This window comes from Macaca fascicularis, chromosome 1 (genome assembly GCF_037993035.2).
Source record: "Macaca fascicularis isolate 582-1 chromosome 1, T2T-MFA8v1.1".
NCBI classification, from domain to species: domain Eukaryota; kingdom Metazoa; phylum Chordata; class Mammalia; order Primates; family Cercopithecidae; genus Macaca; species Macaca fascicularis.
Window position 1 is genome coordinate 126,902,524 of NC_088375.1, and position 15,068 is coordinate 126,917,591.

At 36.4% G+C, this 15,068-nt stretch overlaps 1 protein-coding gene across 6 annotated transcripts in view; it reads left to right on the forward strand.

Moving 5' to 3' along the window:
• VAV3 (vav guanine nucleotide exchange factor 3) overlaps nucleotides 1-15,068 on the forward strand; it is a 398,293-nt gene that overhangs the window by 338,958 nt on the left and 44,267 nt on the right. For all 6 annotated transcript variants that reach the window (XM_065548736.1, XM_074000525.1, XM_065548740.1 and 3 more), the window contains one exon: nucleotides 14,277-14,342. In XM_065548736.1, the coding sequence (XP_065404808.1) occupies nucleotides 14,277-14,342 (66 nt within the window). The remainder of the gene's footprint in view (nucleotides 1-14,276; nucleotides 14,343-15,068) is intronic.

The window sequence follows — 15,068 nt, forward strand, 5'->3', positions numbered from 1 at the left end:
AATGATCAGAAACAAATAAGGCTAATGTTTAGAACAGAGAAAACCAATTAACACATTTATTTCAGATAGCAAGTGTGCATTGAGTGCCAACTCTGTTCACTACTCAGACACTGCTCACACTTCAATTATCAATTCCTATCATTGGTTTGTCATTAGGTCTCCTGTCTTTAGAAGAACCATTTTTGCTTGCCAGCAGCCAGTAATATGTTTGACTTTTTGCACATATATTAAAAGTTCATCTCATGTTTCCCACACAGATGTAACTTGGATCAGAATTGTGTTACGGATACTTCTAAACCAATCAAATAATTTTTCACCAACAAATGCTAGTTTTATTGAAATGAACCACTGGCAGTATGAGAAAAACTAAATCCAAGTCATGTATCTGTAGCCAAATAGCTATATGGCTTCGGTCAAGACATTTAATCACTGTATACCTTAGTTTCTTCATGTGTTACATGAGTGGGGCTATACCAGAGCAGTGCTTACCCGCCTGACTGAATCACCTGGGGAGCTTTGCAATAATGTCGACACACAGCCTCACTTCCAGAGATTAAGACACAGGTAGCCTTGGTTGAGCCTAGGCATAAGTAAGTTGTATAAAACCCCAGATGAATCTAATGTGAGCCGTTGATTTGATGATCTAATTGGTAAGATTCCATAGTAATTTTGACATTATCCCCAGCTCACTGGTTGATAATTGGTATTATTAAGCGTAGCTACAAAATAAGGTGTTACAATACTTTGGCTTTGATAGTTACCAAATAAGGGGTAACTTTTTGACAAATTAGTGCATGATTTAAAAAATCACTTGCTAAACAATCTTTGTAGTGAACTTGATATAGTCTTCTCTAATTGAAAAAGCACTTTAAGATCTTACAGTGTTTCAAGGCTGTCATGATTAAATTAGCTTTTGTTTCATAGACTGGACATATGGAAGGTACATGTAGGAAACTGGGTTGAATCTGCACTTACTCAATGGCGTGATCTACAATGCCATGTTTTTTAAAAAAAATTCTGAACAAAAACCTTTCCTCCTTATTGGGTCTAAATGTGGAGTCATGGACTGGTTGATCCTTTGAAGCCATGTGTGTCTTTAGGCATGTTTACAGTGGTCCCTTTTATGTCAATTTGCTGATTTTCATACTCAAGACATGTACTTTATGACTTGAATCCTAAAATATGTGACTCCCTCACTGGGAATGTTTTTTAATTGTTTTCGAGAACATAGTTTTTAAGCACCTCTTTCTGGTTCCTTCCTAATCTTCAGAGTGTACATATTTAGCTCTGGAGAAGCCAGTTACGTGTTTAGGAAATGATAGTTTATTTTGCTGAATGTTACTGACTCTGCCATCTATTAGCAGTGTGACTTTAAATAGATTACTTACTCTGAAGAGGGCCTCAGTTTTATCTGTATAGTGGAAGTAGCAATCACCACATACAAAATAAAACAAATACACAAAGGAATTCTAGCACAGTGCCCATTAAATAATGGCTCCTATCCATCCATCCATCCATCCATCCATCCATCCATCCATCCATCCATCCATCCTCCCATCCATTCTTCCATCCTTTTATCCTACCATTCATCCATTCAGATACTTATAAAGTGCCTACTATGTGACTGACTGTGTTTCATGTTGGGAGAACCAGAAACTAGAGAACCAGTTTCTAACCTGGAGGCCTCCATGATGTAAGGAATGATCAGAACTCAGGAGAGGTGATGCACCTGGTTTTCATTTTGAGTTTTTTTTATTAAGGTTTTTGTAACTCATATTGTTGCAAATATATCTAGCATTAAACCTATAGATAAAAATCTAGAAAACTTATTGCACTGTTACAATGGCTTTGTATTTTATTTCAAAAATGTCTTTTGTACTAGTTAGGTCCTTTGGCTTATTTGGAAATTTTTGAGAAGTTATGCCTTCTAACCTGTTTTCTCTGTTTTTGCAAGTGAATGACTTCACTCATTAGTGTGGGAAGTCAGATTTTGTAGTAGACTGTCATGTTTTCCACATATGCTATGTCAGGAGAATACAAATTATCCTCTACTATATATCAGGAACTTTCTTTCTTTGAATAGCTATTAATTTAGTCTGCATTATTATTATAACAACAGTAATTTCTAATGCTATTGAATGAATGGGCTATCGGCATTTTCATTATTACTTCTTTCAAACAATGAATTATCAATTGAGCTGTAAAAATGTACTCTGTTCAATCTTTGCATTGAAGGATTCATTTTGGCAGCATTTTCTTTTCTTCTTTGTCGTCTTCTTTTTTTTCTTCCTCTTTCCTTGAAAGCTCTATAAAATTGTCTTCGAGTGAAATGAATATAAAATAGGAAATTGGCCGTTTGGGGCACATTTTCTAGTGCAGGTGTAAGGCATAGTTTTTACTGAGCGTAACAACATACAGGACAATTCTGATCATGTCATCCAATTGATGATGATAAACATGTTGCTTTTAAGTCTTTGTTACAATATGTGATAATAAAGTCTTAGTAACTCCTGAGAATATCCCTCATACTGGAAGAAATTATTCATATTACAAACTTTATTTTTCCAGAAAAGATAAACTATACTTATCACAAAGGAAGAGAGGGCAAGACAGAGAAACAGGCAAATGTAAAATTAAGCCGCATCATCTATGGTTTCTACTATAATAGAATGCTTTACATGTGTTTTCTTCTTAGAATAAAGGCTGTGAAACAATGAGGACTCTGTGTCTTATATCATGGGGTTTTATTTGCTCCATTGTCATTTACAAATATTCAAATGTTCCACAGGGAGAATTTTGTAAGCTAATTGGAACCAAAAGGCAATTATAAGCAGTAGAACTGTAATCAGTGCCAAAAATAATATATATTTTTATCCACAATGAAAGTTAAATAACTTAGAAAATAGTTGTGAAACTTCACGCTTACTAATCACGCATCTACATGATCTTTATTCTAAGGAGTGAAAATGTTTTTACCCACATTCTGATTAATTCACAAGGTCTTCATAAAGAGGGTAAATGGAAAATCGTGTTACCTCCGTCTAGAACTGTGACTTTAAAGGGCCAAATTTATCACCTGTTTATAAAATTGCAGTTGTAGAATTAAAACTAAAGTCCTTTTCAGACTTTTCGGTCTCCTACTTTAGTTCTATATGTTAGACCATTGTACTTTGTTTTAGGAGAGTCATTTAATTCTCTAACACCTCTAAGGAAAACACACTTTTAAAGGCAGTTTTGTTCTTTTTTGGTAGAAAAATTAGGAAACAAAGCATCACTTTATGTATAACTTTTTGTGTAACAGGAAGAGTCACACAGAAAATAAAAAGTCAGACAGTAAGTTGAGCTTAGAGAGAACTTGGAGGTTCTCAGGAGGAAGGAAGCATTTCTAGTTGTGCTGATTTCAGAGGCAATGAACCTGGGGGGTGGTGGGCTCTTGACTTGGCCAGGGGCAACCAGGTGCTGGGTTCCCCACTACCATCCTCTCAGCCATCCAGACACAATGGTGATGAATGTTCTGTAAACTGGCCCTTGTCTTAGTTTACCTTGTCAAGAATTTTTACCTCCCAAGGGACTGCTGTATTTGGTCTTCAAACAGTCCGAGTGACTCTCTTTTTTTACAAGTATTTTTTTCTTCATTTTAAGCTGAATAAAAAAAATGAAGGGCTGATTAGGGGGATCTTTTTCACAGGAGACCTGTTTTCTCAAAGCTCCAACCATTGGTGTATATGTTACCCTCTTCCTGGATTTTCCCTTTCGCCCCCATTCTGTCAGCTAAATCCTTCTTTACCATCAAGGCACAACACTGGGTCACCTTTTGTGAGGTCTTCTCAGAACCAAAAGGGTTTCTATCGTAACACCCATCATACTGTGTCCTAAGGGTCTTTTTATCCTTCTTCCTGCCTGGTTAGAGCACTCCAGAAATATAAGAGCTATGACTTTCATTACTTTATCTCAGTTCCTAGAATGAAATAGGCATTCAGTCCATAGGTCTGGAATGAATAAGTCTATTCAGAGTTATGATCTCCGTAAAGTGTTATTTACAAGTTTTAAAATGAGTTGTTTATTAAATTATACTTTATGGTGTCATTTGAAAGACCATTAAAGTATTTATTCATCTTGTCAGATTTAAATGTGTCTTTTTTCTCTCAGAATAACATTGTTTCCTCAAATTTCTCATCTATAAAATGAGATTTTAATTCTTAAATGACTCATGGAGTGTTGTGAGAATCATAGGAAGTAAAGTTGAAAAGAGATTGAAAAGGAGAAAAAAGTGTATTTGGGTATAATGATTAATGATTTTGAAAGATATGCTTTATTTTCCAGAAATGGAAAATGATAATCAGGTATTTTTTGATTCTGGTTTTGTTTTTAGGTTTCCTCTTCCCCGTATTTAATGTGAAGAGTCTCACTGGCACATATGGTCTCATGGAAGACTATTCTGCCTTCCCAATTCTCATACCCAGTTTTTGAAATTTCTTTAATCAGAGATTAAACTTTTTACTTCATAATTAGACATAAAAATGCAAATGATCAATTCTGAAGAGATTGATTGATTTAAATAATCATCAGGGTAAAAATCATGAGCCCTTTTCTCAGAGCAGGTTTGATTGAGGAAGACCCAAGATACCTCACAGAGAGTGATGGAGATGGGGAAGGAAAGAGTGAGATAGGGGTTTACAGAAAACAAACGTTGCCTAGGGAATGTGACTGAGAATGTAAGTGATCTGTGCAATAACGCACAACCCAGATACCCTCTGAGCCTGGAGAAGGGAGGTGCGGCTGAGTAGAGTTAGTAGATCTTTCCTCCAGCACCTCTCCCTGAAGCTTCAGAAGTCAGTCACTTCAAAGGATTCTTTTCCTTTGCCCTACATTAAAAGGAGACTTCTAATCCTTTCTGGACCACACAACAATATTAGCTCCAGTAGAATTTTCGAAAGCTGTGTATTTTTCCTTCTGATCTAAAAATTCAAGTGTTAGTATGCATCATAGTCAGAGGCAAATAAGAACATTACAGAAATGCAAGAAAGAATCAGATCTCCTTTGTTAAGAAAACTGATTCTGGACACCACAAGACTCATTGCTTTGGGTTATAAACCAGAGAGTAAACGTCTCTGGGAACTGGTAAGCGTTTTTCCCCTTCAGATTCCTATCCAAGGGCATTTCTTCATAATGTCTCAAACTTAGATTTTATCATGGCAATGATCCTTTTAAGGCAGTGTTGGAGCTTGTTTTCCCGGTGTCCCACTGTTCATCTTGGCTTTTCTTCTAAACTGCCTCTCACCACTGATGTATTAGCCCCATCCCTTGTGTAAAATCAGTAGAAGCCAAGGCAGAATTGAAATTGTGGCCATGGGGATAACAAGCTATGTGAAAGCGTAGAGGTGCAGTTGGCATTAATATGTCCTGTAATCATGAGACCTTGATTTTGACAGGTATTTGCCTGTAAATACTGAGTTAAATCAGAGTCCCTAATTACAGGAAAGGAGAAAAAGGCAGTGTGTGACTGCACTAGAACAAGGGAGGCCTTGGGAGAGATGATTATAGAAGATAATAGGCATTAGTAAAGGCCTGTAAGAAACATTTTCCCTGGGTGATTGTCAACTGGCTTTGATTAAATAGATAATAAACTGAGTTTGCAGGAATGTTTCCAAGTGTACAGACTGTATTATGGGAATTGGCAGGCCTCCTGACAAAGTGGGTGAGGTCCTCATTGTTAATTCTCAAGATGGATGTTTTTGGTTAACAGTTCTTGTATTTTTCCAATACTTGGTATAGTGCAATGTAGGTTATAATGTACCTAGATGAGGACACTGCCATCTAAGTAGAAGTTCAGACAATGAAGTATTATCTCTTTTTTTCTGGAGAGTAAAGGAGTAACATTATGGGAGAAAGTTCTGAGAAATTCTGTTGTGGTCCTTTTTCTTCCATTATTTTATTACTATATAAGCTACATTCTGCCATAATTACTAAAAGTTTGTGTCAATCACAGAATACTTTCAGTGGGCCATGAATTTGGAATTCCATCTGACATGATTATTGATTTGACACCGCAAGTGGTTTCAGTAGAGTATGCACATGCACATGCCCCTAAGAATTGTGGCCAAATAATTTATCAAATTATAACATATATTGAATTTTAATTATTCATGATAATTTGAATTCCTGAAGAATGAATTAATGAATGCAATTTCTAACAAATCAACCTTTATGTGCTTTGGAAAATAGACCGCTTCACACTGAGTTTAAAAATGTCATTAAGAAGCTGAAATGTCCTTGTCTTCTGTAAATAAATGCTATCAGATTAAATTACTGGCCTGGCACGGTGGCTCATGCCTATAATCCCAACATTTTGGGAGGCTGGGGCGAGTGGATGATTTGAGGTCAGGAGTTTGAAACCAGCCTGGCCAACATGGTGAAACCTTGTCTCTACTAAAAATACGAAGATTAGCCGGGCATGGTGGTGTGCGTCTGTAATCCCAGCTACTTGGGAGACTGAGGCAGGAGAATCGCTTGAGCCTGGGAGGTGGAGGTTGCAGTGTGCAGAGATCACACCATTGCACTCCAGCCTGGGCAGCAGAGTGAGACACCATCCCAAAAAGGAAAAAAAAAAAAAAAAAAAAAGATTAAATTACTGGCACACATTGTCCCTAATTAAGAATTTGTGGGTCAAATATTTTTTGACCAACCATGACTGAGTGGAGTACTGTGGGGGCATTGCAAAAGTGCTTATATAAGCAAAGAACATTGGTGGTAGCCGAGACATTGGAAATCCTTAGGTCGTGCGCTCTGTTTCACAGGTGAGGATAATGAAGCCAAGAGGGGTTGAATGACCTACTCAAGATCAGAAGGCCAAAAATAAAACCCAGGCACCCAATTCCCTAGTCGTATCAAATTATCACCTCACAGGTTTTTTCCTCATCAAAAATACCACAAAAATCTGTGGAAATAACCAAAGCTAAAGTGAATTTAAGGAAATGACATTGTCTGAATGAGATCCTTGAAGATCCTGTCCATGTCTATTCATTTTTAATTCCTTAGTGTGTAACACAGTGCCTTGTGCATATTAAGAAGTCAGTAAACTTTTCTTTAAAGCACTACTTTTGCTCTTAGTGGAAAAGTAACATTCTTTAAAAATATCTCATGCTGCCATGAGCATTTAGTGTGTGTGGTTCTATGACTCAGAGTATTTTCTTTTGTGATTAGTTATGATTAAAATTGCCAAGGATAGAAAAACATTCATTTGTTGTCTGCCAGTATTAGAAAAGCAGATTTCTTTGGACCTTTGTTAAGCCTGGATTGGTTTTGGGTTATATGGCTTCTCACCAAGATGTGGTAGAACCTGGTTCTTTCCAGATTTTGTATTGAGTAACAATGTGGGCTTTGACTTACCTACATGTAGACTGGTTTTTGCTTGCCCCAATTTTTTTTTCTATCATTAAAGGTATTCTCTTGTTTACTTCACACACATACACACACACACATACACACACACACAGTCATAAGACTATAATTTAGGATTGTATCATGTACATCCCACCCAGTGAGACTTTGGAGAAAAAGCATTCAGACACCCATAATCAGAGGATTCCCTTTCTTGCTGCAGGTCTTACACAGGGACCTCACCAAATACATTTTTGAATAACAGGAAAAACACTTGGTAAAGTCTCGTTCCAGTGTTGTATTCATCTCAAATCTAATAAGTGTAGATGTACAGCTTATGGCTTTTAGTGGGTTTTTTTTTTCTCAGTATACATTTCACAACTTTTAATTTTTAAGGGTTTTTGACACTTCCATCTGCCAAAATTTCAGAGATGTAGTAAACACAATTTTGTATGAATTGGAAAAACCATCAACTATAATCGAAGCCTTTGTCATATGTTTTGATGACTCGATGCAATTATAAACCCATACAAATTGAAGGTAAATTTAATTTCAGAGATCCTGGACCAAGGTACAAGTTTCTTAGACTTATTCAAAATTCTAAGCCAATGACAGTCACTTTACAAGAGAAATATGCCAGAGATATGGATACTTTATATTGTCTTTTGAACAACCTCATGAACTTTCACTGTTTATACATTGGACAAAAGTTAAGGATCATATCCCCTTTTGACTAAGAAATAACAAAAATACATAGCTTATGGTTTTGTATGTGTGCATGAGTATTTTGGAATTAATGGTAGTGGCCATCATATAACCATATGCAGTTATGCTTGGCAAGTTTTCAAGGTGTTTACTGGTAGAAAATGCATATCTTACTCATCATATAGGAGGCAATTAACAATGAAAGAATATGTGTACTGCCAAGAAAGCATCTGAGTAAAGGAATGGACTATCAGGAATATAATAGTTCCTGTTTAGATGAAAGTGATATGAGAGTCTATGTTCCTTGCGGCTTAGCAAGTTTACTGAAATATGAAGAGAGTGGTAGGATTATACACAGGATTAGACATTTCTATTTTAATAACACATGGATGGGCCAAATAACAAAGGAAAACTTAGAAATGAAATAACTGATTGACAATAATCAAAAAGCAATATTATGGATAAAATAAAACAAGTATTTAGCATTTGCAAAGTACTTTCATGCATATTAATTCTTTGATCCTTGTAACAACCTGGTGAGGCATGTGTGGCAGATCTTGTCATCATCCTTGTTTTACCACTGAGACTTGCAAAAGGTTGCGCATCTTTTTATAGCAGAGCTAGAAATAGAACAAGCTCTTCTGATGACACATCCTATGATACTGCCTTTCTGTGTTTTCCAAGAACTATCCCTTATGTATATGTAACTGATGATGGTTACAATATGGCTGCAGCTGTGATTAAAAATCTCTCCTTACCAATGGCCAGTTTCTGACTGGGTCTTTTCCTGATCGCCTCCTCTTTGCTGTTTTTTTTCTTTTATTGCTTGTCCTCACAAACATCATCAGAATAATTCCAAAAGCTGTGTGTTCATCTTTCCGTCCATCCTTCCTTCCTTCCATCTGCCCATCCAATCAATAAACTAATTTGTGTGTACAGTGTATTCACCTATATTCCTATAATTCATGGCCCTGCTGTACATCTTCTTTCCCCAAACATTCAACCTGTATATTTCTGACAGCGGGAAGTGACTGGGCAGGGTGACAGTTGCTCTGGCCATTACCCATGTGTGATAAATTGCTTAGTAATCTCCACAGCACCGTCCTGCATACATTGAGAGTGTTTAGAGCATTGTAAGTTGGGAGAATTTCCAATCATTCATAAATATCCATTAATCTGTCCCTTTTACATTCAGCTTTCCACATCTGTTTCAAATTGTTCAGTGCTATTCCAGGAGTGCATTAAAGCTCCAATCCAGGTAGTATTAAGGGGATAAATGAGGCACAGGGAAGAGACACTGTATTTTTCTCAAAGCAATTCTTTCTCCTTTTTACAGAGTTAGAAGCCAAGCAATTTACGATTAAGATTTTCAGAAGATATGCTTTGTCATTTTAAGCCATCCTTGTCTGTGGGTTTAAAAACGAGGTTTTAGCTCTAGCATCCTGGCATACCTTAATGTATTTCTCTGTACAGGTAGATTGTGAATATCATTTCTACCAGCAAACCAAAGTAGTTTTAATTCATTATGATTCAGTGTGGATTCTTATTGAAGAAAAATGAAGAATAGTTAAAACCTAAGGTCAGTTAGAAATAAATAAGTGCCTGAGTATGCCTTTATGTTTGTGATGTTCAGGAATGTCAGAGGAAGTTGTCAATAATTTTAGTTTGATACATTTTCTACAGGAAAAAAAAATTGTTTTTCAGGAAAAAGGCATTATTTTATGAATTATAATTTAATATGATTTGGCTTTATGTCTGCTCTAGGTGATTGAATGAAAATTATAAAGGTGGATTTTTTCTCCCCATTTACTACCCATAAGCTATTTTCTCAGGTGCTTTCCAAAGAATGTATTTTCATAAGAATGACCCAACCTGTACTGTTAGATTTACGGAAGTCTCATCACATAGTACAGAGATGCCCTGCAGAATAAATGCATATAAAGACAGCACCGTATGGTATATCAGATGACACGTGAGTATGAGAGAGGAATGTTTTCAAGTTGACCTTGAAGATGTTAAGGGACTTACAGAACAAATACAAGGCAGGAGGATAACTGAAAGATGATTCCCTATCTTTGGCATTTGTAATACTCATAAAAGGGATGACAAGCTTATTATCTGACCCAGAATAAAATGCCCACACAGTAATGTAAAGAAGAAGGAAATTCAGTTGCATGTCTCTCACTAAGATTAGTAAAAACCTCATATCATCACATAAAGTGCACTAAATCATTGCATTTGAAGTTGTTCTATTTCATAGTTACAGTCTGCAATTTCATCCATGCGTAGGGGATTGACAGCTGCTCCATCCATTAGTATTAATGAATTACCATACCAACATCCCACACACATCCACCAAGAAACCAAAGAAACCCCTCCTACACACTACTTTGTTTTGAATCCTCCAAATGTTGTAGGATAGCTATATTTTTAATAAGTAGAAGTTATTGAATATAGCACATATTATAGCTAAAAGTGATGAGACTAGGAATTAGTAAGTAATTGTAACCTTATTCATATATTAAAGTAGGTTAAATTATCTCTCATCACTCTGTCATCTAAGGAATGCCTATGACCATTTAAGAAATGGTCCTGAACTTCTAGGGCATTTTATTAAAGAAAAAAACAATTCAGAATGACATTGGCAGCCTGTTTAGTGAAATTTTTTCCCTCCTGAAGGACCTCCAAGAGTGTCCTTTAAACGAGGTGAAAAGAACAAAATGAGTTTTGATATGATGACCATGTGTACTTGTTTACCCAGAACAGTTCAATTTATACCGTTTGCTCTGGCATAGTTATTAGTAACTACCCGTTTACTCTCAAAAGGTCCTGATTTGAATGGAAAATTATATGTTCATCTAGTTTTAGAGCATTTCTTATACAACCGCGGTCTCTTCCTCTACCGTCTAGTATGCTTCCAGTTCCCGTTTATGTCTTTTGTGTGTAACACCTGTTTCTACAAAGGAAGAAAGAAAGAAACAACTATGCCAGTCCATATGCCTTCACCAGCTAAAAAATTCATCTCTTTTTCCCACTCTTTTATTCTTTGGGTTCTCATCCTCTTTTCTCTGCTTTGTGACATTGCACTCCCCAACACTGTCCTTATAGAACATGTCAGGGACAAGTCAAAGAATGTCACTGTATGAATATTTTCCTATAGAAACGGGCAGCTTAATCCTTTTCAGTGCTTGCCTGTGTGAAAAAAAAATGTGACATATAGTCATGGGTTACTTAATGACAGTGATACATACAATAAATGCATCATTGTACAAGTGTTATGGAATGTACTTATACCAACCTAGATAGTGTAGCCTACTACACACCTAAGCTACATGTATAGCCTCTTGCTGCTAGGCTACAAACCTGTATAGCATATTACTTCACTGAATATTGTAGGCAGTTATAACATTTGTGTATCTAAACATAGGAAAAGTACAGTAAAAATATGATATTATAATTTTATGGGACCACTATCATTATAAGGTTAGTCATTGACTGAAATGTCATCATGTGGCACATGGCTGTATTTTATTATTTTTAATGAGGAAGAATTTAGGGCCATGCTCCTCAGTGACAGGGAACTCTCAGATTGAGTTATATCTCCCCTTAGAAACATTTGTTAAGGGCCTACTCTGTGTCTGACATCTTCTTATACAAAAATGACTGAGAGATTATCCCTTATGCCAGGAACTCACAGTCTATTAATAGAGAAGACCATGTTGAACAATAATTACATATACTACTAGAAGTGAATACTACCAAAGCACTAATACTTTATGTATTACCAAGCGTATGGAAAGGTGCGGTGGGAGAATAGGCATGGGATTCAATCTGGGATCTGCTCCTTGGGGAAGAGATGACAGAGTAGGTAATGTGCGAACTGAGTTTTGGAGGAGGAACAGAATGAAGGTATCAATGTACATGAGGGGCTCTGCATCAGGTTTGCTCTGAGAAAGTAGATAGTATTGCATTGGCCAACATACCCTGTCACAAAATATCACTTATTCTCGTGTACTCTGCATTCTATAGAATAAAGTCTTTTGTTGTTGTTCTGAAGAAGAGTGGAAGTTGGCAGTTTACTATTTTTATAATAGCCATAATTTTCCAATTTGTTGATACGTCTTCAAATGTACTTTGGAAAGACTATTTCAGAGCTCTCTCTTTGGACTTTCCTCTGCAAAATAGACTTCTTTCCTTTGTGTACTCTCAAAGGTCTTGTTTGTTTTTTAAAGCATTCTTATTCTTTTCTCTTCTGAGCTTAATCAGTGTGTGGTTCCCACCACACACCCTTATATTTTGCACTCAGGTAGCATTGCAGTGCATTTATATATAGAAGTCTGGCTAGTGGTATAGTCCCAAATACCATATTTATTTATTTGTATCTTACTGCCATGCTGAATATAAACTATTATAGAGCACTTGATAAACACAGCTGAATGAAAGAAACAGTTCTTCCAACCTTGCAGTTACTGCTGCCATCCCTGCCAGGTCTCTGATTCCTCTCTCTCCTTATCATTTCTTTCTGCCTTGTTATTTCACTAATTTCTGTAAATTCTGTCTTCTATCTTCTCTCTACATTTTTTCCAAGTGATGCAGCCTTGCTCCAGTTTCCAGATTCCGCTCTAAGTCATCTAAGTCTGTGTTGTTTGGATGGATTCTCTAGTCATCTCCTACCTCCATTCTTCATTCTTTTTCCAGTCTTTAACTCAGAAACAGATCATCTTCTCTTCCCACATCTAATCCACTGGCCAGTTCAGCAGACTCCGTTATATGGTATCTTCAGCATGTGTTTCTCTCCCTCCAATCCCTTTCCTTACCATGGTATCAGTTTCCTTGTGATATTCACAACTCCAAAAGTGAGACTCATCTAGGAGCCATATTCCACATTGGTGCAAGTTTAAGTCTTCTAAAACATACAACACCTTTAAAGAAATGCCATCACCAGTGATAGAATTCAGCTATCACTGTCAAATTGTTTCCTAACTACTTTTTATATTTAAGTCCCACTGTCCTTTTTCATGAGTCTCTATTATGCTTGTACAGAGAGGCAGTGCAGAGCCCTGAAATTAGAACATCTGAGTTTGATTTATGGCTCTGTACTTGTTAGCTCTGTGACCATGGACAGATTATTTACCTTCTCTGTGTCTCATTTTCCTCATCTGTAATGTGGGGATAGTAATTGGATCTACCATAAAGATTATAGCAAGGATTAAATAAAACTCTCAGAGCAGTGTCTAGCACATATTAAGGATTCAATAAGTATTAGTATTTTTGCAATTTAATGACAAAAACCACAATTACTTTTGCACCAACCTAATAGAGTCCTATTCTCCAAAATCTTATGGTCTTCTTCTGTTAATAAGTATCCTATTTCTTTTTACATTTGAAAATCATCCAAAACTTACATTGTTTTCTATTTTCACATCTTGAAATTTCATCTTGCTAGATAGACATTCTCATGTTTTCTGTTAGACCAATAGCATCCATTTATATGGAATTCATAATTAATATATGCCTTCACAAAATTCATATGATCTGCTTATGCCAACGAATATAAAGGTGAAAGATAGAAACTGCTGTTATCTCTCTATCATAGGGGTCCTCAACCCCCGGGCCACGAACCGTGGCCTGTTAGGTACTGGGCCACACAGCAGGAGGTGAGCTGCTAATGAGCAAGCATTACTACCTGAGTTCCACCTCCTGTCAAATCAGTGGCGGCATTAGATTGTCATAGGAGTGCAGATTTGACTGTGAACTGCTCATATGAGGGATCTAGGTTGCACTCCCTTTATGAGAATCTAATGCCTGAGGTGGAACAGTTTCCTCCCGAAGCCACCTGTCACGCCCCCAGCACCTACCCCACCTCAGCCCACATCCCTAGGGCCAAAAATGTTGGTGTCCAGTGTTCTACAGGATTGAGAGATACAAAGCTAACAAAATTGAAGGGTAGATTGAAAAATAAACTTGAATTATTTTATGATCATGACTTGAAACCACATGTAAAGTTGAACAACCAGGAAAACTATCTCTGCTTTTACTTCCTTTTCTGAACCACAGTAAGTTAATGCTCAGGACTAGATATAACACATAAGGAATTCTAAGGATCCTAAGTAACAGTGCTATGTATGGGGTATCATGGGGTTATCATTTGTGGTAAATTTTTTTCAACACTGGCTTTTTTTTTCTCTTAGGGCAGAAATTTAGCATCTGGAGAGGTTGGATTTTTTCCAAGTGATGCAGTCAAGCCTTGCCCATGTGTAAGTATCTTAATTTTCTCTTGCTTCATTTTGTTTTTGACGCTGTGATTAACTGTGCAAAAATCTACAAAGAATGCTGGCCAAATCGATTATTCATTTTATTACCGTTTTCTGGAAGAATCATTATTTTCAACATCACTATGGTTCTATTGTCAGAATATGTTTTTAAATATTAAGAAAATATATAGAAGAGGCAAATTTTACTTAGCAGAATTTATAAAACTAAGTTGTCTAAAAGGTTTTAGAAGAAATAAACCACAGCCACAAATTAGATGCATTGTACAAGTTTCCCCTTTCCCACTGAACTGAGAATGGTACGGTCTGCCTCCAGTCACTTGGGTTACAGGGCGATATTACACTTCAGCTGATGTCTTTGAAAGCTTGCTAGAAAATGAAAAGTCCACAAATTTTTCAGCCAAAGGTCTACATATATTTTCTATAGTGTGTCATTACTTTTTATATAATGTCATAATGGAATTTTCTGAAAATATAAAACACAGCTAAAAGGAGAATAAATGAACATTTGCTCAATTAATATTATGGGTGAATGTAACCTAAAATGTACTCCTTGGTGTGTTATGATACTGATAAATTTCTGTTTAGGGTAACATGATTTTAATATCACCATTTGGTAATATGGGTGACGTTTTCCACACAATTTTTTAAGTTATTGACTCCAAAATAAATGAAATTTGTTTACTAATATGATGGAGATGATTGCCTGAG